This window comes from Hyperolius riggenbachi, chromosome 2 (assembly GCF_040937935.1).
Source record: "Hyperolius riggenbachi isolate aHypRig1 chromosome 2, aHypRig1.pri, whole genome shotgun sequence".
Lineage (NCBI taxonomy): Eukaryota > Metazoa > Chordata > Amphibia > Anura > Hyperoliidae > Hyperolius > Hyperolius riggenbachi.
In genome coordinates this window covers 19,216,658-19,243,995 of record NC_090647.1, presented here as the reverse complement: position 1 = coordinate 19,243,995, position 27,338 = coordinate 19,216,658, and the positions used below count along the sequence as shown (strand labels likewise).

The 27,338-nt window shown below is 49.7% G+C and overlaps 1 protein-coding gene across 1 annotated transcript in view; it reads right to left on the bottom strand.

Moving 5' to 3' along the window:
* LOC137542550 (P2X purinoceptor 7-like) overlaps positions 1-27,338 on the bottom strand; it is a 206,591-nt gene that overhangs the window by 102,087 nt on the left and 77,166 nt on the right. The window contains exon 3 of the mRNA XM_068264561.1: positions 17,838-17,906. Within this exon, the coding sequence (XP_068120662.1) occupies positions 17,838-17,906 (69 nt within the window). The remainder of the gene's footprint in view (positions 1-17,837; positions 17,907-27,338) is intronic.

Here is a 27,338-nt window from a genome sequence, read left to right as displayed (position 1 = left end):
AGCCGGATATGCCCTTTTATATCTCTCCCCTTTATAGCCAGATATGCACCTTTATCTCTCTCCCCAGTATAGCCAGATATGCCCCTTTATCTCTCTACCCAGTATAGCCAGATGTGCCCCTTTATCTCTCTCCCCAGTATAGCCAGATATGACCCTTTATCTCTCTCCCCAGTATAGCCAGATGTGCCCCTTAATCTCTCCCCAGTATAGCCAGATGTGCCCCTTTATCTCTCTCCCCAGTATAGCCAGATGTGCTCCTTTATCTCTACCCAGTATAGCCAGATGGGCCCCTTTATCTCTCTCCCCAGTATAGCCAGATGTGCCCCTTTATCTCTCACCAGTATAGCCAGATGTGCCCCTTTATCTCTCACCAGTATAGCCAGATGTGCCCCTTTATCTCTCCCCAGTATAGCCAGATGTTCCCCTTTATCTCCCCCCAGTATAGCCAGATGTGCCCCTTTATCTCTCCCCAGTGTAGCCAGATGTGCCCCTTTATCTCTCTCCCCAGTATATCCAGATGTGCCCCTTCATCTCTCTCCCCAGTATAGCCAGATATACCCCTTTATCTCTCCCCCAGTATAACCAGATGTGCCCGTTTATCTCTCCCCAGTATAGCCAGATGTGCCCCTTTATCTCTCTCCCCAGTATAGACAGATGTGCCCCTTTATCTCTCTCCCCAGTATAGCCAGATGTGCCCCTTTATCTCTCCCCAGTATAGCCAGATGTGCCCCTTTATCTCTCTCCCCAGTATAGCCAGATGTGCCCCTTTATCTCTCCCCCAGTATAGCCAGATGTGCCCCTTTATCTCTCCCCAGTATAGCCAGATATGCCCCTTTATCTCTCTCCCCAGTATAGCCAGATGTGCCCCTTTATCTCTTCCCAGTATAGCCAGATGTGCCCCTTTATCTCTCTACTCAGTATAGCCATATGTGCCCCTTTATCTCTTCCCAGTATAGGCAGATTTACCCCTTTATCTCTCCCCCAGTATAGCCAGATGTGCCCCTTTATCTCTCCCCAGTATAGCCAGATGTGCCCCTTTATCTCTCTTCCCAGTATAGACAGATATGCCCCTTTATCTCTCTCCCCAGTATAGCCAGATGTGCCCTTTTATTTCTCTCCCCAGTATAGCCAGATATGCCCCTTTATCTCTCTCCCCAGTATAGCCAGATGTGCTCCTTTATCTCTCCCCCAGTATAGCTAGATGTGCCCCTTTATCTCCCCCCAGTATAGCCAGATATGCCCCTTTATCTCTCTCCTCAGTATAGCCAGATGTGCCCCTTTATCTCTCCCCAGTAAAGCCAGATGTGCCCCTTTATCTCTCTCCCCAGTATAGCCAGATGGGCCCCTTTATCTCTCTCCCCAGTATAGCCAGATGGGCCCCTTTATCTCTCTCCCCAGTATAGCCAGATATGCCCCTTTATCTCTCCCCAGTATAGCCAGATGTGCCCCTTTATCTCTCCCCAGTATAGCCAGATATGCCCCTTTATCTCTCTCCCCAGTATAGCCAGATGTGCTCTTTTATCTCTCCCCAGTATAGCCAGATGTGCCCCTTTATCTCTCTCCCCAGTATAGCCAGATGTGCTCCTTTATCTCTCCCCAGTATAGCAAGATGTGCTCCTTTATCTCTCCCCAGTATAGCCAGATGTGCTCCTTTATCTCTCCCCAGTATAGCCAGATATGCCCCTTTATCTCTCTCCCCAGTATAGCCAGATGTGCCCCTTTATCTCTCCCCAGTATAGCCAGATATGCCCCTTTATCTCTCTCCCCAGTATAGCCAGATGTGCTCCTTTTTTCTCCCCAGTATAGCCAGATGTGCCCCTTTATCTCTCTCCCCAGTATAGCAAGATATACCCCTTTATCTCTCCCCCCAGTATAGCCAGATGTGCCCCTTTATCTCTCTCCCCAGTATAGTCAGATATTCCCCTTTATCTCTCCCCCCAGTATAGGCATATGTGCTCCTTTATCTCTCCCCAGTATAGCCAGATGTGCCCCTTTATCTCTCTCCCCAGTATAGCCAGATATGACCCTTTATCTCTCTCCCCAGTATAGCCAGATGTGCCCCTTTATCTCTCTCACCAGTAAAGCCAGATGTGCCCCTTTATTTCTCCCCAGTATAGCCAGATGTGCCCCTTTATCCCCCCCCCCAGTATAGCCAGATCTTCCCCTTTATCTCTCTCCACAGTATAGCCAGATGTGCCCCTTTATCTCTCTCCCCAGTATAGCCAGATGTGCCCCTTTATCTCTTCCCAGTATGGCCAGATATACCACTTTATCTCTCCCCCAGTATAGCCAGATGTGCCCCTTTATCTCTCCCCAGTATAGCCAGATGTGCCCCTTTATCTCTCTCCCCAGTATAGCCAGATGTGCCCCTTTATCTCTCTCCCCATTATAGCCAGATATGCCCCTTTATCTCTCTCCCCAGTATAGCCAGATGTGCCCCTTTATCTCTCCCCAGTATAGCCGGATATGCCCTTTTATATCTCTCCCCTTTATAGCCAGATATGCACCTTTATCTCTCTCCCCAGTATAGCCAGATATGCCCCTTTATCTCTCTACCCAGTATAGCCAGATGTGCCCCTTTATCTCTCTCCCCAGTATAGCCAGATATGACCCTTCATCTCTCTCCCCAGTATAGCCAGATGTGCCCCTTTATCTCTCCCCAGTATAGCCAGATGTGCCCCTTTATCTCTCTCCCCAGTATAGCCAGATGTGCTCCTTTATCTCTACCCAGTATAGCCAGATGGGCCCCTTTATCTCTCTCCCCAGTATAGCCAGATGTGCCCCTTTATCTCTCACCAGTATAGCCAGATGTGCCCCTTTATCTCTCACCAGTATAGCCAGATGTGCCCCTTTATCTCTCCCCAGTATAGCCAGATGTTCCCCTTTATCTCCCCCCAGTATAGCCAGATGTGCCCCTTTATCTCTCCCCAGTGTAGCCAGATGTGCCCCTTTATCTCTCTCCCCAGTATATCCAGATGTGCCCCTTCATCTCTCTCCCCAGTATAGCCAGATATACCCCTTTATCTCTCCCCCAGTATAACCAGATGTGTCTGTTTATCTCTCCCCAGTATAGCCAGATGTGCCCCTTTATCTCTCTCCCCAGTATAGACAGGTGTGCCCCTTTATCTCTCTCCCCAGTATAGCCAGATGTGCCCCTTTATCTCTCCCCAGTATAGCCAGATGTGCCCCTTTATCTCTCTCCCCAGTATAGCCAGATGTGCCCCTTTATCTCTCCCCCAGTATAGCCAGATGTGCCCCTTTATCTCTCCCCAGTATAGCCAGATATGCCCCTTTATCTCTCTCCCCAGTATAGCCAGATGTGCCCCTTTATCTCTTCCCAGTATAGCCAGATGTGCCCCTTTATCTCTCTACTCAGTATAGCCATATGTGCCCCTTTATCTCTTCCCAGTATAGGCAGATTTACCCCTTTATCTCTCCCCCAGTATAGCCAGATGTGCCCCTTTATCTCTCCCCAGTATAGCCAGATGTGCCCCTTTATCTCTCTTCCCAGTATAGACAGATATGCCCCTTTATCTCTCTCCCCAGTATAGCCAGATGTGCCCTTTTATTTCTCTCCCCAGTATAGCCAGATATGCCCCTTTATCTCTCTCCCCAGTATAGCCAGATGTGCTCCTTTATCTCTCCCCCAGTATAGCTAGATGTGCCCCTTTATCTCCCCCCAGTATAGCCAGATATGCCCCTTTATCTCTCTCCTCAGTATAGCCAGATGTGCCCCTTTATCTCTCCCCAGTAAAGCCAGATGTGCCCCTTTATCTCTCTCCCCAGTATAGCCAGATGGGCCCCTTTATCTCTCTCCCCAGTATAGCCAGATGGGCCCCTTTATCTCTCTCCCCAGTATAGCCAGATGTGCCCCTTTATCTCTCCCCCCAGTATAGCCAGATGCGCCCCTTTATCTCTCCCGAGTATAGCCAGATATGCCCCTTTATCTCTCCCCAGTATAGCCAGATGTGCCCCTTTATCTCTCCCCAGTATAGCCAGATATGCCCCTTTATCTCTCTCCCCAGTATAGCCAGATGTGCTCCTTTATCTCTCCCCAGTATAGCCAGATGTGCCCCTTTATCTCTCTCCCCAGTATAGCCAGATGTGCTCCTTTATCTCTCCCCAGTATAGCCAGATATGCCCCTTTATCTCTCTCCCCAGTATAGCCAGATGTGCTCCTTTATCTCTCCCCAGTATAGCCAGATGTGCCCCTTTATCTCTCTCCCCAGTATAGCCAGATGTGCTCCTTTATCTCTCCCCAGTATAGCAAGATGTGCTCCTTTATCTCTCCCCAGTATAGCCAGATATGCCCCTTTATCTCTCCCCAGTATAGCCAGATGTGCCCCTTTATCTCTCCCCAGTATAGCCAGATGTGCCCCTTTATCTCTCTACCCAGTATAGCCAGATGTGCCCCTTTATCTCTCGCCCCAGTATAGCCAGATGTGCCCCTTTATCTCTCTGCCCCAGTATAGCCAGATATGCCCCTTTATCTCGCTCCCCAGTATAGCCAGATATGCCCCTTTATCTCTCTCCAGTATAGCCAGATGTGCCCGTTTATCTTTTCCCAGTATAGCCAGATGTGCCCCTTTATCTCTCTCCCCAGTATAGCCAGATATGCCCCTTTATCTCTCTCCCCAGTATAGCCAGATGTGCCCCTTTATTTCTCCCCAGTATATCCGGATATGCCCCTTTATATCTTTCTCCTTTATAGCCAGATATGCACCTTTATCTCTCTCCCTAGTATAGCCAGATGTGCCCCTTTATCTCTCTCCCCAGTATAGCCAGATGTGCCCCTTTATCTCTCTCCCCAGTATAGCCGGATGTTCCCCTTTATCTCTCTCCCCAGTATAGCCAGATGTGCTCCTTTATCTCTACCCAGTATAGCCAGATGGGCCCCTTTATCTCTCTCCCCAGTATAGCCAGATGTGCCCCTTTATCTCTCCCCAGTATAGCCAGATGTGCCCCTTTATCTCTCACCAGTATAGCCAGATGTGCCCTTTTATCTCCCCCCCAGTATAGCCAGATGTGCCCCTTTATCTCCCCACCCCCAGTATAGCCAGATGTGCCCCTTTATCTCTCCCCCCAGTGTAGCCAGATGTGCCCCTTTATCTCTCTCCCCTGTATAGCTAGATGTGCCCCTTTATATCTCCCCCCCCCGGTATAGCCAGATGTGCCCCTTTATCTCTCTCCCCGATATAGCCAAATGTGCCCCTTTATCTCTCTCCCCAGTATAGCCAGATGTGCCCCTTTATCTCTCTCCCCAGTATAGCCAGATGTGCCCCTTTATCTCTCTCCCCAGTATAGCCAGATGTGCCCCTTTATCTCTCTCCCCAGTATAGCCAGATGTGCCCCTTTATCTCTCTCCCAAGTATAGCCAGATGTGCCCATTTATCTCTCCCCAGTATAGCCAGATGTGCCCCTTTATCTCTCCCCCCAGTATAGCCAGATGTGCCCCTTTATCTCTCTCCCCAGTATAGCCAGATGTGCCCCTTTATCTCTCCTCAGTATAGCCGGATGTGCCCCTTTATCTCTCCCCCCAGTATAGCCAGATATGACCCTTTATCTCTCTCCTCAGTATAGCCAGATGTGCCCCTTTATCTCTCTCCCCAGTAAAGCCAGATGTGCCCCTTTATCTCTCCCCAGTATAGCCAGATGTGCCCCTTTATCTCTCTCCCCAGTATAGCCAGATGTGCCCCTTTATCTCTCTCCCCAGTATAGCCAGATGTGCCCCTTTATCTCTCTCCCCAGTATAGCCAGATGGGCCCCTTTATCTCTCTCCCCAGTATAGCCAGATGGGCCCCTTTATCTCTCTCCCCAGTATAGCCAGATGTGCCCCTTTATCTCTCCCCCCAGTATAGCCAGATGCGCCCCTTTATCTCTCCCGAGTATAGCAAGTTATGCCCCTTTATCTCTCTCCCCATTATAGCCAGATATGCACCTTTATCTCTCTCCCCAGTATAGCCAGATGTGCCCCTTTATCTCTCTCTCTCCAGTATAGCCAGATGTGCCCCTTTATCTCTCTCCCCAGTATAGCCAGATATGACCCTTTATCTCTCTCCCCAATTTAGCCAGATGTGCCCCTTTATCTCTCCCCAGTATAGCCAGATGTGCCCCTTTATCTCTCTCCCCAGTATAGCCAGATGTGCTCCTTTATCTCTACCCAGTATAGCCAGATGGGCCCCTTTATCTCTCTCCCCAGTATAGCCAGATATGCCCCTTTATCTCTCTCCCCAGTATAGCCAGATGTGCCCCTTTATCTCTTCCCAGTATAGGCAGATATACCTCTTTATCTCTCCCCCAGTATAGCCAGATGTGCCCCTTTATCTCTCCCCCCAGTATAGCCAGATGTGCCCCTTTATCTCTCCCCAGTATAGCCAGATGTGCCCCTTTATCTCTCTCCCCAGTATAGACAGATATGCCCCTTTATCTCTCTCCCCAGTATAGCCAGATGTGCCCCTTTATCTCTCTCCCCAGTATAGCCAGATATGCCCCTTTATCTCTCTCCCCAGTATAGCCAGATGTGCTCCTTTATCTCTCCCCCAGTATAGCTAGATGTGCCCCTTTATCTCCCCCCAGTATAGACAGATGGGCCCCTTTATCTCTCTCCCCAGTATAGCCAGATGGGCTACTTTATCTCTCTCCCTAGTATAGCCAGATGTGCCCTTTTATCTCTCCCCCCAGTATAGCCAGATGCGCCCCTTTATCTCTCCCTAGTATAGCCAGATGTGCCCCTTTATCTCTCCCCCCAGTATAGCCAGATATGCCCCTTTATCTCTCCCCAGTATAGCCAGATGTGCCCCTTTATCTCTCCCCAGTATAGCCAGATATGCCCCTTTATCTCTCTCCCCAGTATAGCCAGATGTGCTCCTTTATCTCTCCCCAGTATAGCCAGATGTGCCCCTTTATCTCTCTCCCCAGTATAGCCAGATGTGCTCCTTTATCTCTCCCCAGTATAGCAAGATGTGCTCCTTTATCTCTCCCCAGTATAGCCAGATGTGCTCCTTTATCTCTCCCCAGTATAGCCAGATATGCCCCTTTATCTCTCTCCCCAGTATAGCCAGATGTGCCTCTTTATCTCTCCCCAGTATAGCCAGATATGCCCCTTTATCTCTCTCCCCAGTATAGCCAGATGTGCTCCATTTTTCTCCCCAGTATAGCCAGATGTGCCCCTTTATCTCTCTCCCCAGTATAGCAAGATATGCCCCTTTATCTCTCCCCCCAGTATAGCCAGATGTGCCCCTTTATCTCTCTCCCCAGTATAGTCAGATATTCCCCTTTATCTCTCCCCCCAGTATAGGCATATGTGCTCCTTTATCTCTCCCAGTATAGCCAGATGTGCCCCTTTATCTCTCTCCCCAGTATAGCCAGATATGACCCTTTATCTCTCTCCCCAGTATAGCCAGATGTGCCCCTTTATCTCTCTCACCAGTAAAGCCAGATGTGCCCCTTTATTTCTCCACAGTATAGCCAGATGTGCCCCTTTATCTCCCCCCCCTGCCAGTATAGTCAGATCTTCCCCTTTATCTCTCTCCACAGTATAGCCAGATGTGCCCCTTTATCTCTCTCCCCAGTATAGCCAGATGTGCCCCTTTAACTCTTCCCAGTATGGCCAGATATACCCCTTTATCTCTCCCCCAGTATAGCCAGATGTGCCCCTTTATCTCTCCCCAGTATAGCCAGATGTGCCCCTTTATCTCTCTCCCCAGTATAGCCAGATGTGCCCCTTTATCTCTCTCCCCAGTATAGCCAGATGTGCCCCTTTATCTCTCCCCAGTATAGCCAGATGTGCCCCTTTATCTCTCCCCCCAGTATAGCCAGATATGCCCCTTTATCTCTCTCCCCAGTATAGCCAGATATGCCCCTTTATCTCTCCCCAGTATAGCCAGATGTGCCCGTTTATCTTTTCCCAGTATAGCCAGATGTGCCCCTTTATCTCTCTCCCCATTATAGCCAGATATGCCCCTTTATCTCTCTCCCCAGTATAGCCAGATGTGCCCCTTTATCTCTCCCCAGTATAGCCGGATATGCCCCTTTATATCTCTCCCCTTTATAGCCAGATATGCACCTTTATCTCTCTCCCCAGTATAGCCAGATATGCCCCTTTATCTCTCTACCCAGTATAGCCAGATGTGCCCCTTTATCTCTCTCCCCAGTATAGCCAGATATGACCCTTTATCTCTCTCCCCAGTATAGCCAGATGTGCCCCTTTATCTCTCCCCAGTATAGCCAGATGTGCCCCTTTATCTCTCTCCCCAGTATAGCCAGATGTGCTCCTTTATCTCTACCCAGTATAGCCAGATGGGCCCCTTTATCTCTCTCCCCAGTATAGCCAGATGTGCCCCTTTATCTCTCACCAGTATAGCCAGATGTGCCCCTTTATCTCTCACCAGTATAGCCAGATGTGCCCCTTTATCTCTCCCCAGTATAGCCAGATGTTCCCCTTTATCTCCCCCCCAGTATAGCCAGATGTGCCCCTTTATCTCTCCCTCCAGTATAGCCAGATATGCCCCTTTATCTCTCTCTCCAGTATAGCCCGATATGCCCCTTTATCTCTCCCCAGTATAGCCAGATGTGCCTGTTTATCTTTTCCCAGTATAGTCAGATGTGCCCCTTTATCTCTCTCCCCAGTATAGCCAGATATGCCCCTTTATCTCTCTCCCCAGTATAGCTAGATGTGCCCCTTTATTTCTCCCCAGTATATCCGGATGTTCCCCTTTATCTCTCTCCCCAGTATAGCCGGATGTTCCCCTTTATCTCTCTCCCCAGTATAGCCAGATGGGCCCCTTTATCTCTCTCCCCAGTATAGCCAGATGTGCCCCTTTATCTCTCCCCAGTATAGCCAGATGTGCCCCTTTCTCTCTCACCAGTATAGCCAGATGTGCCCCTTTATCTCCCCCCAGTATAGCCAGATGTGCCCCTTTATCTCCCCCCCCAGTATAGCCAGATATGTCCCTTTATCTCTCCCCAGTGTAGCCAGATGTGCCCCTTTATCTCTCTTCCCTGTATAGCCAGATGTGCCCCTTTATTTTTTCCCCCCGGTATAGCCAGATGTGCCCCTTTATCTCTCCCCGGTATAGCCAAATGTGCCCCTTTATCTCTCTCCCCAGTATAGCCAGATGTGCCCCTTTATCTCTCTCCCCAGTATAGCCAGATGTGCCCCTTTATCTCTCTACCCAGTATAGCCAGATGTGCCCCTTTATCTCTCTCCCCAGTATAGCCAGATGTGCCCATTTATCTCTCTCCCCAGTATAGCCAGATGTGCCCCTTTATCTCTCTCCCCAGTATAGCCAGATGTGCCCCTTTATCTCTCTCCCCAGTATAGCCAGATGTGCCCCTTTATCTCTTTCCCCAGTATAGCCAGATGTGCCCCTTTATCTCTCCCCCCAGTATAGCCAGATGTGCCCCTTTATCTCTCTCCCCAGTATAGCCAGATGTGCCCCTTTATCTCTCCTCAGTATAGCCGGATGTGCCCCTTTATATCTCTCCCCTTTATAGCCAGATATGACCCTTTAACTCTCTCCCCAGTATAGCCAGATGTGCCCCTTTATCTCTCCCCAGTATAGCCAGATGTGCCCCTTTATCTCTCTCCCCAGTATAGCCAGATGTGCTCCTTTATCTCTACCCAGTATAGCCAGATGGGCCCCTTTATCTCTCTCCCCAGTATAGCCAGATGTGCCTTTTTATCTCTCACCAGTATAGCCAGATGTGCCCCTTTATCTCTCACCAGTATAGCCAGATGTGCCCCTTTATCTATCCCCAGTATAGCCAGATGTGCCCCTTTATCTCTCCCCAGTGTAGCCAGATGTGCCCCTTTATCTCTCTCCCCAGTATAGCCAGATGTGCCCCTTCATCTCTCTCCCCAGTATAGCCAGATATACCCCTTTATCTCTCCCCCAGTATAACCAGATGTGCCCCTTTATCTCTCCCCAGTATAGCCAGATGTGCCCCTTTATCTCTCTCCCCAGTATAGACAGATGTGCCCCTTTATCTCTCTCCCCAGTATAGCCAGATGTGCCCCTTTATCTCTCCCAAGTATAGCCAGATGTGCCCCTTTATCTCTCTCCCCAGTATAGCCAGATGTGCCCCTTTATCTCTCCCCCAGTATAGCCAGATGTGCCCCTTTATCTCTCCCCAGTATAGCCAGATATGCCCCTTTATCTCTCTCCCCAGTATAGCCAGATGTGCCCCTTTATCTCTCCCCCAGTATAGCCAGATGTGCCCCTTTATCTCTCCCCAGTATAGCCAGATATGCCCCTTTATCTCTCCCCCAGTATAGCCAGATGTGCTCCTTTATCTCTCCCCAGTATAGCCAGATATGCCCCATTTATCTCTCTCCCCAGTATAGCCAGATTTGCTCCTTTATCTCTCCCCAGTATAGCCAGATGTGCCCCTTTATCTCTCTCCCCAGTATAGCCAGATGTGCTCCTTTATCTCTCCCCAGTATAGCAAGATGTGCTCCTTTAACTCTCTCCAGTATAGCCAGATGTGCCCCTTCATCTCTCACCAGTACAGCCAGATATGCCCCTTTATCTCTCCCCAGTATAGCCAGATGTGCCCCTTTATCTCTTCCAAGTATAGGCAGATATACCCCTTTATCTCTCCCCCAGTATAGCCAGATGTGCCCCTTTATCTCTCCCCAGTATAGCCAGATGTGCCCCTTTATCTCTCTTCCCAGTATAGACAGATATGCCCCTTTATCTCTCTCCCCAGTATAGCCAGATGTGCCCCTTTATTTCTCTCCCCAGTATAGCCAGATATGCCCCTTTATCTCTCTCCCCAGTATAGCCAGATGTGCTCCTTTATCTCTCCCCCAGTATAGCTAGATGTGCCCCTTTATCTCCCCCCAGTATAGCCAGATATGCCCCTTTATCTCTCTCCTCAGTATAGCTAGATGTGCCCCTTTATCTCTCCCCAGTATAGCCAGATGTGCTCCTTTATCTTTCCCCAGTATAGCCAGATATGCCCCTTTTTCTCTCTTCCCAGTATAGCCAGATGTGCCCCTTTATCTCTCCCCAGTATAGCCAAATGTGCCCCTTTATCTCTCCCCCAGTATAGCCAGATGTGCCCCTTTATCTCTCCCCAGTATAGCCAGATGTGCCCCTTTATCTCTCTCCCCAGTATAGCCAGATGTGCCCCTTTATCTCTCTCCCCAGTATAGCCAGATGTGCCCCTTTATCTCTCCCCAGTATAACCAGATGTGCCCCTTTATCTCTCCCCCCTGTATAGCCAGATATGCCCCTTTATCTCTCTCCCCAGTATAGCCAGATATGCCCCTTTATCTCTCCCCAGTATAGCCAGATGTGCCCCTTTATCTCTCTCCCCATTATAGCCAGATATGCCCCTTTATCTCTCTCCCTAGTATAGCCAGATGTGCCCCTTTATCTCTCTCCCCATTATAGCCAGATATGCACCTTTATCTCTCTCCCCAGTATAGCCAGATGTGCCCCTTTATCTCTCTCTCTCCAGTATAGCCAGATGTGCCCCTTTATCTCTCTCCCCAGTATAGCCAGATATGACCCTTTATCTCTCTCCCCAATTTAGCCAGATGTGCCCCTTTATCTCTCCCCAGTATAGCCAGATGTGCCCCTTTATCTCTTTCCCCAGTATAGCCAGATGTGCTCCTTTATCTCTACCCAGTATAGCCAGATGGGCCCCTTTATCTCTCTCCCCAGTATAGCCAGATATGCCCCTTTATCTCTCTCCCCAGTATAGCCAGATGTGCCCCTTTATCTCTTCCCAGTATAGGCAGATATACCTCTTTATCTCTCCCCCAGTATAGCCAGATGTGCCCCTTTATCTCTCCCCAGTATAGCCAGATGTGCCCCTTTATATCTCTCCCCAGTATAGACAGATATGCCCCTTTATCTCTCTCCCCAGTATAGCCAGATGTGCCCCTTTATTTCTCTCCCCAGTATAGCCAGATATGCCCCTTTATCTCTCTCCCCAGTATAGCCAGATGTGCTCCTTTATCTCTCCCCCAGTATAGCTAGATGTGCCCCTTTATCTCTTTCCCCAGTACAGCCAGATATGCCCCTTTATCTCTCTCCCCAGTATAGCCGGATATGCACCTTTATCTCTCTCCCCAGTATAGCCAGATGTGCCCCTTTATCTCTTCCCAGTATAGGCAGATATACCTCTTTATCTCTCCCCCAGTATAGCCAGATGTGCCCCTTTATCTCTCCCCAGTATAGCCAGATGTGCCCCTTTATATCTCTCCCCAGTATAGACAGATATGCCCCTTTATCTCTCTCCCCAGTATAGCCAGATGTGCCCCTTTATTTCTCTCCCCAGTATAGCCAGATGTGCTCCTTTATCTCTCTCCCCAGTATAGCCAGATGTGCCCCTTTATTTCTCTCCCCAGTATAGCCAGATATGCCCCTTTATCTCTCTCCCCAGTATAGCCAGATGTGCTCCTTTATCTCTCCCCCAGTATAGCTAGATGTGCCCCTTTATCTCTTTCCCCAGTACAGCCAGATATGCCCCTTTATCTCTCTCCCCATTATAGCCAGATATGCACCTTTATCTCTCTCCCCAGTATAGCCAGATGTGCCCCTTTATCTCTCTCTCTCCAGTATAGCCAGATGTGCCCCTTTATCTCTCTCCCCAGTATAGCCAGATATGACCCTTTATCTCTCTCCCCAATTTAGCCAGATGTGCCCCTTTATCTCTCCCCAGTATAGCCAGATGTGCCCCTTTATCTCTCTCCCCAGTATAGCCAGATATGCCCCTTTATCTCTCTCCCCAGTATAGCCAGATGTGCCCCTTTATCTCTTCCCAGTATAGGCAGATATACCTCTATATCTCTCCCCCAGTATAGCCAGATGTGCCCCTTTATCTCCCCCCAGTATAGACAGATGGGCCCCTTTATCTCTCTCCCCAGTATAGCCAGATGGGCCCCTTTATCTCTCTCCCTAGTATAGCCAGATGTGCCCCTTTATCTCTCCCCCCAGTATAGCCAGATGCACCCCTTTATCTATCCCTAGTATAGCCAGATGTGCCCCTTTATCTCTCCCCCCAGTATAGCCAGATATGCCCCTTTATCTCTCCCCAGTATAGCCAGATGTGCCCCTTTATCTCTCCCCAGTATAGCCAGATATGCCCCTTTATCTCTCTCCCCAGTATAGCCAGATGTGCCCCTTTATCTCTCCCCAGTATAGCCAGATGTGCCCCTTTATCTCTCTCCCCAGTATAGCCAGATGTGCCCCTTTATCTCTCTCCCCATTATAGCCAGATATGCCCCTTTATCTCTCTCCCCAGTATAGCCAGATGTGCTCCTTTATCTCTCCCCAGTATAGCAAGATGTGCTCCTTTATCTCTCTCCCCAGTATAGCCAGATGTGCCCCTTTATCTCTCCCCAGTATAGCAAGATGTGCTCCTTTATCTCTCTCCCCAGTATAGCCAGATGTGCCCCTTTATCTCTCTCCCCATTATAGCCAGATATGCCCCTTTATCTCTCTCCCCAGTATAGCCAGATGTGCTCCTTTATCTCTCCCCAGTATAGCAAGATGTGCTCCTTTATCTCTCCCCAGTATAGCCAGATGTGCTCCTTTATCTCTCCCCAGTATAGCCAGATATGCCCCTTTATCTCTCTGCCCAGTATAGCCAGATGTGCCCCTTTATCTCTCCCCAGTATAGCCAGATATGCCCCTTTATCTCTCTCCCCAGTATAGCCAGATGTGCTCCTTTTTTCTCCCCAGTATAGCCAGATGTGCCCCTTTATCTCTCTCCCCAGTATAGCAAGATGTGCCCCTTTATCTCTCTCCCCAGTATAGTCAGATATTCCCCTTTATCTCTCCCCCCAGTATAGGCATATGTGCTCCTTTATCTCTCCCCAGTATAGCCAGATGTGCCCCTTTATCTCTCTCCCCAGTATAGCCAGATATGACCCTTTATCTCTCTCCCCAGTATAGCCAGATGTGCCCCTTTATCTCTCTCGCCAGTAAAGCCAGATGTGCCCCTTTATTTCTCCCCAGTATAGCCAGATGTGCCCCTTTATCCCCCCCCCCCAGTATAGCCAGATCTTCCCCTTTATCTCTCTCCACAGTATAGCCAGATGTGCCCCTTTATCTCTCTCCCCAGTGTAGCCAGATGTGCCCCTTTATCTCTCTCCCCAGTATAGCCAGATGTGCCCCTTTATCTCTTCCCAGTATGGCCAGATATACCCCTTTATCTCTCCCCCAGTATAGCCAGATGTGCCCCTTTATATCTCCCCAGTATAGCCAGATGTGCCCCTTTATCTCTCTCCCCAGTATAGCCAGATGTGCCCCTTTATCTCTCTCCCCATTATAGCCAGATATGCCCCTTTATCTCTCTCCCCAGTACAGCCAGATGTGCCCCTTTATCTCTCCCCAGTATAGCCGGATATGCCCTTTTATATCTCTCCCCTTTATAGCCAGATATGCACCTTTATCTCTCTCCCCAGTATAGCCAGATATGCCCCTTTATCTCTCTACCCAGTATAGCCAGATGTGCCCCTTTATCTCTCTCCCCAGTATAGCCAGATATGACCCTTTATCTCTCTCCCCAGTATAGCCAGATGTGCCCCTTTATCTCTCCCCAGTATAGCCAGATGTGCCCCTTTATCTCTCTCCCCAGTATAGCCAGATGTGCTCCTTTATCTCTACCCAGTATAGCCAGATGGGCCCCTTTATCTCTCTCCCCAGTATTGCCAGATGTGCCCCTTTATCTCTCACCAGTATAGCCAGATGTGCCCCTTTATCTCTCACCAGTATAGCCAGATGTGCCCCTTTATCTCTCCCCAGTATAGCCAGATGTGCCCCTTTATCTCCCCCCAGTATAGCCAGATGTGCCCCTTTATCTCTCCCCAGTGTAGCCAGATGTGCCCCTTTATCTCTCTCCCCAGTATATCCAGATGTGCCCCTTCATCTCTCTCCCCAGTATAGCCAGATATACCCCTTTATCTCTCCCCCAGTATAACCAGATGTGCCCGTTTATCTCTCCCCAGTATAGCCAGATGTGCCCCTTTATCTCTCTCCCCAGTATAGACAGATGTGCCCCTTTATCTCTCCCCAGTATAGCCAGATGTTCCCCTTTATCTCCCCCCAGTATAGCCAGATGTGCCCCTTTATCTCTCCCCAGTGTAGCCAGATGTGCCCCTTTATCTCTCTCCCCAGTATATCCAGATGTGCCCCTTCATCTCTCTCCCCAGTATAGCCAGATATACCCCTTTATCTCTCCCCCAGTATAACCAGATGTGCCCGTTTATCTCTCCCCAGTATAGCCAGATGTGCCCCTTTATCTCTCTCCCCAGTATAGACAGATGTGCCCCTTTATCTCTCCCCAGTATAGCCAGATGTGCCCCTTTATCTCTCTCTCCAGTATAGCCAGATGTGCCCCTTTATCTCTCCCCCAGTATAGCCAGATGTGCCCCTTTATCTCTCCCCAGTATAGCCAGATATGCCCCTTTATCTCTCTCCCCAGTATAGCCAGATGTGCCCCTTTATCTCTTCCCAGTATAGCCAGATGTGCCCCTTTATCTCTCTCCTCAGTATAGCCAGATGTGCCCCTTTATCTCTTCCCAGTATAGGCAGATTTACCCCTTTATCTCTCCCCCAGTATAGCCAGATGTGCCCCTTTATCTCTCCCCAGTATAGCCAGATGTGCCCCTTTATCTCTCTTCCCAGTATAGACAGATATGCCCCTTTATCTCTCTCCCCAGTATAGCCAGATGTGCCCCTTTATCTCTCTCCCCAGTATAGCCAGATGTGCTCCTTTATCTCTCCCCCAGTATAGCCGGATGTTCCCCTTTATCTCTCTCCCCAGTATAGCCAGATGTGCCCGTTTATCTCTCCCCAGTATAGCCAGATGTGCCCCTTTATCTCTCTCCCCAGTATAGACAGATGTGCCCCTTTATCTCTCCCCAGTATAGCCAGATGTGCCCCTTTATCTCCCCCCAGTATAGCCAGATATGCCCCTTTATCTCTCTCCTCAGTATAGCCAGATGTGCCCCTTTATCTCTTCCCAGTATAGCCAGATGTGCCCCTTTATCTCTCTCCTCAGTATAGCCAGATGTGCCCCTTTATCTCTTCCCAGTATAGGCAGATTTACCCCTTTATCTCTCCCCCAGTATAGCCAGATGTGCCCCTTTATCTCTCCCCAGTATAGCCAGATGTGCCCCTTTATCTCTCTTCCCAGTATAGACAGATATGCCCCTTTATCTCTCTCCCCAGTATAGCCAGATGTGCCCCTTTATCTCTCTCCCCAGTATAGCCAGATGTGCTCCTTTATCTCTCCCCCAGTATAGCCGGATGTTCCCCTTTATCTCTCTCCCCAGTATAGCCAGATGTGCCCCTTTATCTCCCCCCAGTATAGCCAGATATGCCCCTTTATCTCTCTCCTCAGTATAGCCAGATGTGCCCCTTTATCTCCCCCCAGTATAGCCAGATATGCCCCTTTATCTCTCTCCCCAGTATAGCCAGATGTACTCTTTTATCTTTCCCCAGTATAGCCAGATATGCCCCTTTTTCTCTCTTCCCAGTATAGCCAGATGTGCCCCTTTATCTCTCCCCAGTATAGCCAGATGTGCCCCTTTATCTCTCCCTAGTATAGCCAGATATGCCCCTTTATCTCTCTCCCCAGTATAGTTAGATGTGCCCCTTTATCTCTCCCCAGTATAGCCAGATATGCCCCTTTATCTCTCTCCCCAGTATAGCCAGATATGCCCCTTTATCTCTCCCCCCAGTATAGCCAGATGTGCCCCTTTATCTCTCTCCCCAGTATAGTCAGATATGCCCCTTTATCTCTCCCCCCAGTATAGTCAGATATGCCCCTTTATCTCTCCCCCCAGTATAGGCATATGTGGTCCCTTATCATCTCCAGTACAGATAGACAGACTGAGGCTGACCGCAGTGCTGTCGGGAGGGGAGCCTGATGACGACGAAAACTAGGTAAGGTGAGAAATACTTCCTTATTAATCCTCCATGCTGCTCGATTGCAGCATGGAGGAGAGTGGGAGGGGTTTAATTGCAGGGTACCGGGTGGGGGTGGGAATCGTCTCACAAGGATTAGGTGGCCAGTCAGTGTAGTTGGGGTGGATAATGAGCAGAGGGGTGTACTAGCACGTGCTCTGTGCTCATGTAAAGCAAGTAACTTATATTAGAAGTTAAATGCAATGCTACAATACAGTGTTGTACCTTTAGGCAGGGGTCACACTTGCTTAAAATCGTGTACGTTTTTTCTGCAACACGAAAATGCACATAATGCTTCCTAATGCACAATTGCACTACACTGGGAATAATGTGCGTTTTTGTTTTGCGGAAAAACGGTTTTCTCCAGCAGATAAGAAAAAGCCGGCACTGCTGCTTTAGATCGTACAACGCATTATATTCCCTATTGCTGACAGTCAGCTGTTCTCAGCTGGCTGCCGGCCAAGGATGCAGGTTCTTACCCTGAAGAGATGGGAGCCTCAGGATCATATTGAGGCTTCCCTCCCTTGTTTACTGCTCCCCGCTGCAGAGCGCGATCCCCCCTCCACATCAGGGCTGTTCATCTTCACTCCCATGTAGCCTCGCGAGCCCTCCTTCTCATGCGCAGTAGCATGGAGCCTGCAGCTCTGGTGTACTGCGCATGCGTGGGTGGGCTCAGTTGGCTACAGCGCGGCCATATACAAGGAAGAGGAGCTGTGCAGCCCCAATCTGATTAGTGACAATGCCTTGTTGCTAAACTTTAGAATAGAGAGGGATGCCTCAATAGGATCCTGAGTATTCCCTCTCTTTAGGTACTGTAAGTGTTTAATTTTGTGTACAAAAGCTTTGGTACATGTTAAACAGGAAATGACAACATTTTAAAAGAAAATAAAACTAGAAAAAAAATCTTACTTCTGAAGCAGTCCCCTCTCCTGTTGTGTCAGAAGATGCATTGTACTTGTTTTCTGAGCTGTCATAATCCTAACATATAGAAGTCAACTAAGTTAGATACAGCCAGTAACAGAGCAGCGAGTAAAGTTCAGCAAGAAGCAGGCCCGGATTTACTTCACATTAGCCTATAGGCACAGATTATTATTATTATTATTATTTATTGTATTTATAAAGCGCCAACATATTACGCAGCGCTGGACATTAGTTTAGGTTACAGACAATATTTAGGGGTGACATACAGCAATATGACAATACAGGAATACAAGAAAACCAGATCACACAGCACAAGGTAATGCTTAGTCACTGGATGGAGCATGGAGATCACGCAGCACAGTATGAGTACAAGGTAATGCTTAGTCACTGGAGGAGAGCATGGAGATCACACAGCACAGTATGAGTACAAGGTAATGCTTAGTCACTGGATGGAGCATGGAGATCACACAGCACAGTATGAGTACAAGGTAATGCTTAGTCAGTCACTGGATGGAGCATGGAGATTAGGCAAGTTAGGTTCACTCAGATGCATAGCATGGGTGCACAGTAATGGAGGTGCAAGATCAGGTAGGACACAAAAGGAGGAGGACCCTGCCCAAAGGCTTACAATCTAGAGGGAGAGGTAAGGACACGAATGGTAGGGGACCAGAGTTCAGCTGTAGGTTTAGAGCACTTGTGAGTAGTGGTAGGCCAGAGTGAAAAGGTGAGTTTTGAGGGCTTTCTTGAAGATGTTGAAGGAGGGGGCTGCCCTAATGGGTGGAGGTAGGGAGTTCCATAGTGTTGGAGCAGCTCTTGAGAAGTCCTGGAGGCGTGCATGGGACTGGGTGATTCGGGGGGCGGTTAGGCGAAGTTCATTGGAAGAGCGGAGTGAGCGGCTAGGTGTGTACCTCTGAGTAAGATCGGAAATGTAGGTTGGACAGGTTTTGTGGACAGATTTGTAGGTCAGACACAGTATCTTCAATCTGATTCTGGACTGGATAGGAATAGTGTTGGGCGAACAGTGTTCGCCACTGTTCGGGTTCTGCAGAACATCACCCTGTTCGGGTGATGTTCGAGTTCGGCCGAACACCTGATGGTGTTCGGCCAAACTGTTCGGCCATATGGCCGAACTAAGAGCGCATGGCCGAACGTTCCCCGAACGTTCGGCTAGCGCTGTGATTGGCCGAACGGGTCACGTGGTTCGGGCCCGAACGCGCTCTGATTGGCCGAACGGTCACGTGGTTCGGGTAAATAAATACCCGAACCACGTCATATCTCCGCCATTTCTCTGTGGGTTTAGCTTTGGGTAGGCAGGCAGGGTAGTTCGCTCTCCAGCCACGCTAGCCAGGGTCCCCCCCAGTCATTGTGTGTCGCTGCTGGGAACAGTAGTACACCGCTCGCTCAGCCACACTATATATATAGCATTGTTTACTGCCACTGTGTACCTCGCTCAGCCACGCTATATATAGCATTGTGTTTTCTGACACTCTGTGTACACGGCTTAGCCTGGCTATATAGCATTGTGTGTACTGCCACTGTGCACCTCGCTCAGCCACGCTATATATAGCATTGTGTTTTCTGACACTCTGTGTACACGGCTTAGCCTGACTATATAGCATTGTGTGTACTGCCACTGTGCACCTCGCTCAGCCACGCTATATATAGCATTGTGTTTTCTGACACTCTGTGTACACGGCTTAGCCTGACTATATAGCATTGTGTGTACTGCCACTGTGCACCTCGCTCAGCCACGCTATATATAGCATTGTGTTTACTGCCACTCTGTGTACACCGCTCAGCCAGACTATATACCATTGTTTACTGACACTCTGTGTACACCGCTCAGCCAGACTATATACCATTGTTTACTGACACTCTGTGTACACGGCTCAGCCTGACTATATAGCATTGTGTGTACTGCCACTGTGCACCTCGCTCAGCCATGCTATATATAGCATTGTGTTTTCTGACACTCTGTGTACACGGCTTAGCCTGACTATATAGCATTGTGTGTACTGCCACTGTGCACCTCGCTCAGCCACGCTATATATAGCATTGTGTTTTCTGACACTCTGTGTACACGGCTTAGCCTGACTATATAGCATTGTGTGTACTGCCACTGTGCACCTCGCTCAGCCACGCTATATATAGCATTGTGTTTACTGCCACTCTGTGTACACCGCTCAGCCAGACTATATACCATTGTTTACTGACACTCTGTGTACACCGCTCAGCCAGACTATATACCATTGTTTACTGACACTCTGTGTACACGGCTCAGCCTGACTATATAGCATTGTGTGTACTGCCACTGTGCACCTCGCTCAGCAACGCTATATATAGCATTGTGTTTTCTGACACTCTGTGTACACGGCTTAGCCTGACTATATAGCATTGTGTGTACTGCCACTGTGCACCTCGCTCAGCCACGCTATATATAGCATTGTTTTCTGACACTCTGTGTACACGGCTTAGCCTGACTATATAGCATTGTGTGTACTGCCACTGTGCACCTCGCTCAGCCACGCTATATATAGCATTGTGTTTACTGCCACTCTGTGTACACCGCTCAGCCAGACTATATACCATTGTTTACTGACACTCTGTGTACACCGCTCAGCCAGACTATATACCATTGTTTACTGACACTCTGTGTACACGGCTCAGCCTGACTATATAGCATTGTGTGTACTGCCACTGTGCACCTCGCTCAGCAACGCTATATATAGCATTGTGTTTTCTGACACTCTGTGTACACGGCTTAGCCTGACTATATAGCATTGTGTGTACTGCCACTGTGCACCTCGCTCAGCCACGCTATATATAGCATTGTGTTTTCTGACACTCTGTGTACACGGCTTAGCCTGACTATATAGCATTGTGTGTACTGCCACTGTGCACCTCGCTCAGCCACGCTATATATAGCATTGTGTTTACTGCCACTCTGTGTACACCGCTCAGCCAGACTATATACCATTGTTTACTGCCACTCTGTGTACACCGCTCAGCCAGACTATATACCATTGTTTACTGACACTCTGTGTACACGGCTCAGCCTGACTATATAGCATTGTGTGTACTGCCACTGTGCACCTCGCTCAGCCACGCTATATATAGCATTGTGTTTTCTGACACTCTGTGCACGTGGCTTAGCCTGACTATATAGCATTGTGTGTACTGCCACTGTGCACCTCGCTCAGCCACGCTATATATAGCATTGTGTTTACTGCCACTCTGTGTACACCGCTCAGCCAGACTATATACCATTGTTTACTGACACTCTGTGTACACCGCTCAGCCAGACTATATACCATTGTTTACTGACACTCTGTGTACACGGCTCAGCCTGACTATATAGCATTGTGTGTACTGCCACTGTGTACCTCGCTCAGCCACGCTATATATAGCATTGTTTACTGACACTCTGTGTACACCGCTCAGCCAGACTATATAGCATTGTGTGTACTGCCACTCTGTGTACACGGCTCAGCCAGACTATATATCATTGTGTGTACTGCCACTCTGTGTACACGGCTCAGCCAGACTATATAGCATTGTGTGTACTGCCACTCTGTGTACACCGCTCAGCCAGACTATATAGCATTGTGTGTACTGCCACTCTGTGTACACCGCTCAGCCAGACTATATAGCATTGTGTGTACTGCCACTCTGTGTACACCGCTCAGCCAGACTATATACCATTGTTTACTGACACTCTGTGTACACCGCTCAGCCAGACTATATACCATTGTTTACTGACACTGTGTGTACACCGCTCAGCCAGACTATATAGCATTGTGTGTACTGCCACTGTGTACCTCGCTCAGCCACGCTATATATAGCATTGTTAACTGACACTCTGTGTACACGGCTCAGCCAGACTATATAGCATTGTGTGTACTGCCACTCTGTGTACACCGCTCAGCCAGACTATATAGCATTGTGTGTACTGCCACTCTGTGTACACCGCTCAGCCAGACTATATACCATTGTTTACTGACACTCTGTGTACACCGCTCAGGCAGACTATATACCATTGTTTACTGACACTCTGTGTACACCGCTCAGCCAGACTATATAGCATTGTGTGTACTGCCACTGTGTACCTCGCTCAGCCACGCTATATATAGCATTGTTTACTGACACTCTGTGTACACGGCTCAGCCAGACTATATAGCATTGTGTGTACTGCCACTCTGTGTACACCGCTCAGCCAGACTATATAGCATTGTGTGTACTGCCACTCTGTGTACACCGCTCAGCCAGACTATATAGCATTGTGTGTACTGCCACTCTGTGTACACCGCTCAGCCAGACTATATACCATTGTTTACTGACACTCTGTGTACACCGCTCAGCCAGACTATATACCATTGTTTACTGACACTGTGTGTACACCGCTCAGCCAGACTATATAGCATTGTGTGTACTGCCACTGTGTACCTCACTCAGCCACGCTATATATAGCATTGTTTACTGACACTCTGTGTACACGGCTTAGCCAGACTATATAGCATTGTGTGTACTGCCACTCTGTGTACACCGCTCAGCCAGACTATATACCATTGTTTACTGACACTGTGTGTACACCGCTCAGCCAGACTATATAGCATTGTGTGTACTGCCACTGTGTACCTCGCTCAGCCACGCTATATATAGCATTGTTTACTGACACTCTGTGTACACGCTCAGCCAGACTATATAGCATTGTGTGTACTGCCACTCTGTGTACACCGCTCAGCCAGACTATATAGCATTGTGTGTACTGCCACTCTGTGTACACCGCTCAGCCAGACTATATAGCATTGTGTTTACTTCCACTCTGTGTCTGCTGGGCCTGGGAACAGTAGTACACCGCTCACCTGCCACTGTATAGCATTGTGCTCTGTGTCGCTGCTGGGAATAGTGGTACACCGCTCACCCGCCACTGTATAGCATTGTGCTCTGTGTCGCTGCTGGGAATAGTGGTACTGTATAGCATTTCTGTACTGCCACTGTACTGCTGCCAGTCAGCGTGTACTGTAAGGATAAGTGAAATGAGGAAGAAATCCGGTGAAAGAGGAAGGGGCAAGGGAAGAGGTGTTTCCCCTGACGGTTCACGTACAGGCCTCAGGGGAGCACCCAAGAAAACGCACTCAATACCGCCCATGTTGTCCAGGACAACAACCCTCACAGATCCAAAAGAACAGGACCAGATAATTACTTGGATGACCTCTCAAGCGTCCAGCAGTGGGTTAAGCAGCACCAGCACATCACGCACGAGGTCCGAGTCCTCAGCCAGTTACAAGGAGCCAGTGGGCACAAAGCTGACACAACCGGCAGCGACACCACGCACACAACTGCCAGATAACCAGTCCGATGAATTACCTCAGGACACAATGGGGTATTCGCAGGAGCTATTCCCAGCCCAACAAACTTCCACCTTTCAAAGGTCAATGGAGGAACAGCCAGAAATGTTGTGCCCGGATTCACAACCATTAACTGTGGGAAATGCACCGCGCACTGAAATACAAGGCGAGTCCGAGGAGGACTCGGAAACCCAAATCCCAGAGCAAGTTGGGCAGGAGGGGTTGCAATTGCAGGAGGTCGGCCGACAAGATCTGGAAGACGACATTGGAGTGAGCTGCGCAGAGGTTGTTCTGGGGAGCTCTACTCCACGGCGGCGGCGGCGGCCCCCCACAATGACATATGACGAGTTTGAGGAGATGGAAGAGGAGGGTATGGACAATGTGGACATAGACCCAGATTTTGTTTGTGAACGAGAACATCGCCGTCGTAGCAACAGCACAGATGAGTCTGTTGAAGAACCCACTGCTGCACGAGTTCGCCTTGTGCCACAAGGTAGGCGGCGCGCAATTTCAGGCACCACAAGCGTGGAAGTTCAAGTGAGAGGCAAAAGAGGAGCAAACAGAAATCGCCAGCAAGGAGGCAGGTGCTCCAAAGTCTGGGCTTTCTTTGAAGACTGCACTGAGGATGTTACCATGGCGATTTGCAAGGTGTGCAAGACCCGCCTGAGCAGGGGGAAAAGTATTAACAACCTCTCCACCACCAGCATGAGCCGCCACATGCTATCCAAACATCCCACTCTGTGGGCAAACGTGGCAGGACAGGGTACCAGCAACACTGCCTCCCTTGGGTTCACCAGACTCACCACCAGACCCGCCTCAGCAGCAGCAGTGGCCCAGCCATTGCGTGGTTCACAACATTCACAAACATCAGACGACGCTGACACTGTCACTTTCCGGAGTAGTGCTCTTGAGGTCTCCCAGTCTTCATCAAACACAACAACCAACAGCCCTTCCGTGTGCAGCGCTACGGTTCAGTTGTCTGTGTCGGAGATGTTTGAGCGCAAGAGGAAATTGCCAGCAAATGACCCCCGGGCCGTAGCAGTAACAGCCAGCATAGCCAAGCTTCTGGCCTGCGAAATGCTGCCATATCGAGTGGTGGAGACAAACAGCTTCAAGGGCATGATGTCAGTGGCCATCCCACGTTACGTGGTTCCCAGCCGCTACCACTTTGCGCGCTCTGCAGTGCCTGAGTTGCATGAGCACGTGGTCAGCAAAATAACCCGAAGCTTGAAGAATGCCGTTGCCTGCAAGGTTCACCTCACCACTGACACTTGGACGAGTGCGTTCGGACAGGGTCGATACATCTCCCTTACCGCGCACTGGGTGAACCTTGTGGAGCCTGGCAGCGATTCCTCACCTGCTACGGCGCGGGTGTTGCCCACGCCGCAAACAGCTGCACCGCCGTCCCTCCCACTGGATAACAACAGCAGCACCTACCTCTCTGACTCCTTCTCCTCCAACGCATCTCAAAGCTGTACCTCATCCGGAAACGCTAACCCAGCAGCAGTAGGATCGTGGAAGCAGTGCAGCACAGCTGTTGGCATGCGTCAGCAAGCGTTGCTGAAGCTGATCTGCCTTGGGGATAAGCAGCACACAGGGGAGGAAATTTGGAAGGGAATAAAGGAACAGACGGATTTGTGGCTGGCACCGCTGGACTTGAAACCGGGCATGGTTGTGTGTGATAATGGGAGTAATCTCATTCGCGCTTTAAGGTTGGCTAAGCTGACACACATCCCTTGCCTGGCGCACGTGATGAACCTAGTAGTTCAGCGGTTCCTGAGGACATACCCAGGCGTGGCCGATCTTCTGTTGAAGGTGCGTCGAGTGGCCAAACATTGTAGAAATTCCAGTACTGCTTCGGGGGCACTCGCCAAGATGCAGGAGCGCTTCAATCTCCCCCACTATCGCTTGCTGTGTGATGTCCCTACGCGCTGGAATTCTACGCTGCACATGCTAGCCCGCTTTTGTGAGCAGAAGAGTGCAGTGGTCCAGTACATGACGGTGCAGTACCGAGGCGCATCCGGACAGCTGCCAAGCTTCTGTGGATCCGATTGGGCCAACATGTTGGACCTCTGCCAAGTCCTCCAAAATTTTGAGCAATCCACGTTGCTTGTGAGCAGTGACAACTCTTCAGTCAGCATTATCATACCACTGCTGTGTTTACTGAAGAGGTCAATGTTGAAAATCAAGGAAACAGCTGTCATGATGCAACTGGGGGAATCTGAAGGAGAAAACGATCAGCGTGATGGTACCAACATCAGGCCATCCGCCTCAGGGAACGCTGGCCCCAGCAGCTATGACGAAGAAGAGGAGGAGGAACAGCTGGAGTTGGAGCAGGAATTTCATGCCACCACTGACGAAGGCCAGAGCGGTGCACGTTGGACTTCCACAATTCAGCGCGAATGGTCAGCAGAAGCAGACCAGGAGGAAGGTGACGACTATGATGCATCACAACAACTATCACAACGCTCACAAGAGGATGATGAGGATTCTGGAAGGACTCTGGCACACATGGCTCAATTCATGCTAGACTGCATTGAACGCGACCCACGCATTGTGCGCATTCTGGACAACACCAATTACTGAGTTTATACCCTTCTGGATCCACGGTACAAACACAATGTTCCAAAACTGCTTGAAGAAAGAGTCAGACAGGTCAAAATGGAAGAATACCAGCAGGCCCTTGTGGAGACTTTAGAGAGGAGATTGACATCCTCCCCCTCCTCTAGCCAGTTGTACGCCGACAGACTGACTTCCGCAAACCCAGGACGACCAGGAGGGCAGCAAACAACGCAAGCCGCAGCTAGTGCCCAAAAGGGAATGGTATCGGCAGTGTCCTTGGAGTGGGAAAATTTTCTGACACCCATGCAGCAGCAGCCCACTGAACAGCAAGCGTGCAGATCCACCTCCAACACCGATCGCCTGGAGAAGATGGTCAAGGACTACATGTCAGATGACGTAGCTGTGTCGAACAATCCATCCGCACCCTTCAACTATTGGGTATCGAAGCTAGACACCTGGCACGAACTGGCAATGTATGCAATAGAGGTGCTGGCTTGCCCGGCAGCCAGCGTTATGTCGGAACGCTGTTTCAGTGCTGCCGGAGGCATCGTCACAGATCGGCGTATCCGCCTCTCCACAGAAAATGCAGACCGTCTGACTCAAATTAAAATGAATCAATCCTGGATTGGAAATGACTACGCAACACTCCAGGACCCCAACCAAGTAACATGACCAATGAACATCTGGGATGGTGTAGCGTTTCCGGTCCCTGTTTATTGAACCTCTCATCTGTATTACATTTATGACTGCATGGCGGCAAAAAGCATTGCTGCTATATCCGCACGCTTTTTGTCCTCATGCAAGGCCTGGGTTGTTGTGTCTCAAAAAGCATGGCCTTCTCCTCCTGCGCCTGCTCCTGTTCCATCACGTGTGCTGCTGCTGCTGCTGGGTTAGCGTTGCCGGTCCCTGTTTATGGAACCTCTTATCTTTATTACATTTATGACTGCATGGCGGTACAAAGCATGCTATCCGCACGCTTCTTGTCCTCATGCAAGGCCTGGGTTGTTGTGTCTCACAAAGCGTGGCCTTCTCCTCCTGCGCCTCCTCCTGTTCCATCACGTCTGCTGCTGCTGGGTTAGCGTTGCCGCGTGGTCCCTGTTTATTGAACCACTTATCTTTATTACATTTATGACTGCATGGCGGTACCTCATGCAAGGCCTGGGTTGTTGTGTCTCACAAAGCGTGGCCTTCTCCTCCTGCGCCTCCTCCTGTTCCATCACGTCTGCTGCTGCTGGGTTAGCGTTGCCGCGTGGTCCCTGTTTATTGAACCACTTATCTTTATTACATTTATGACTGCATGGCGGTACCTCATGCAAGGCCTGGGTTGTTGTGTCTCACAAAGCGTGGCCTTCTCCTCCTGCGCCTCCTCCTGTTCCATCACGTCTGCTGCTGCTGGGTTAGCGTTGCCGCGTGGTCCCTGTTTATTGAACCACTTATCTTTATTACATTTATGACTGCATGGCGGTACAAAGCATGCTATCCGCACGCTTCTTGTCCTCATGCAAGGGCAGGCCTGGGTTGTTGTGTCTCACAAAGCGTGGCCTTCTCCTCCTGCGCCTCCTCCTGTTCCATCACGTCT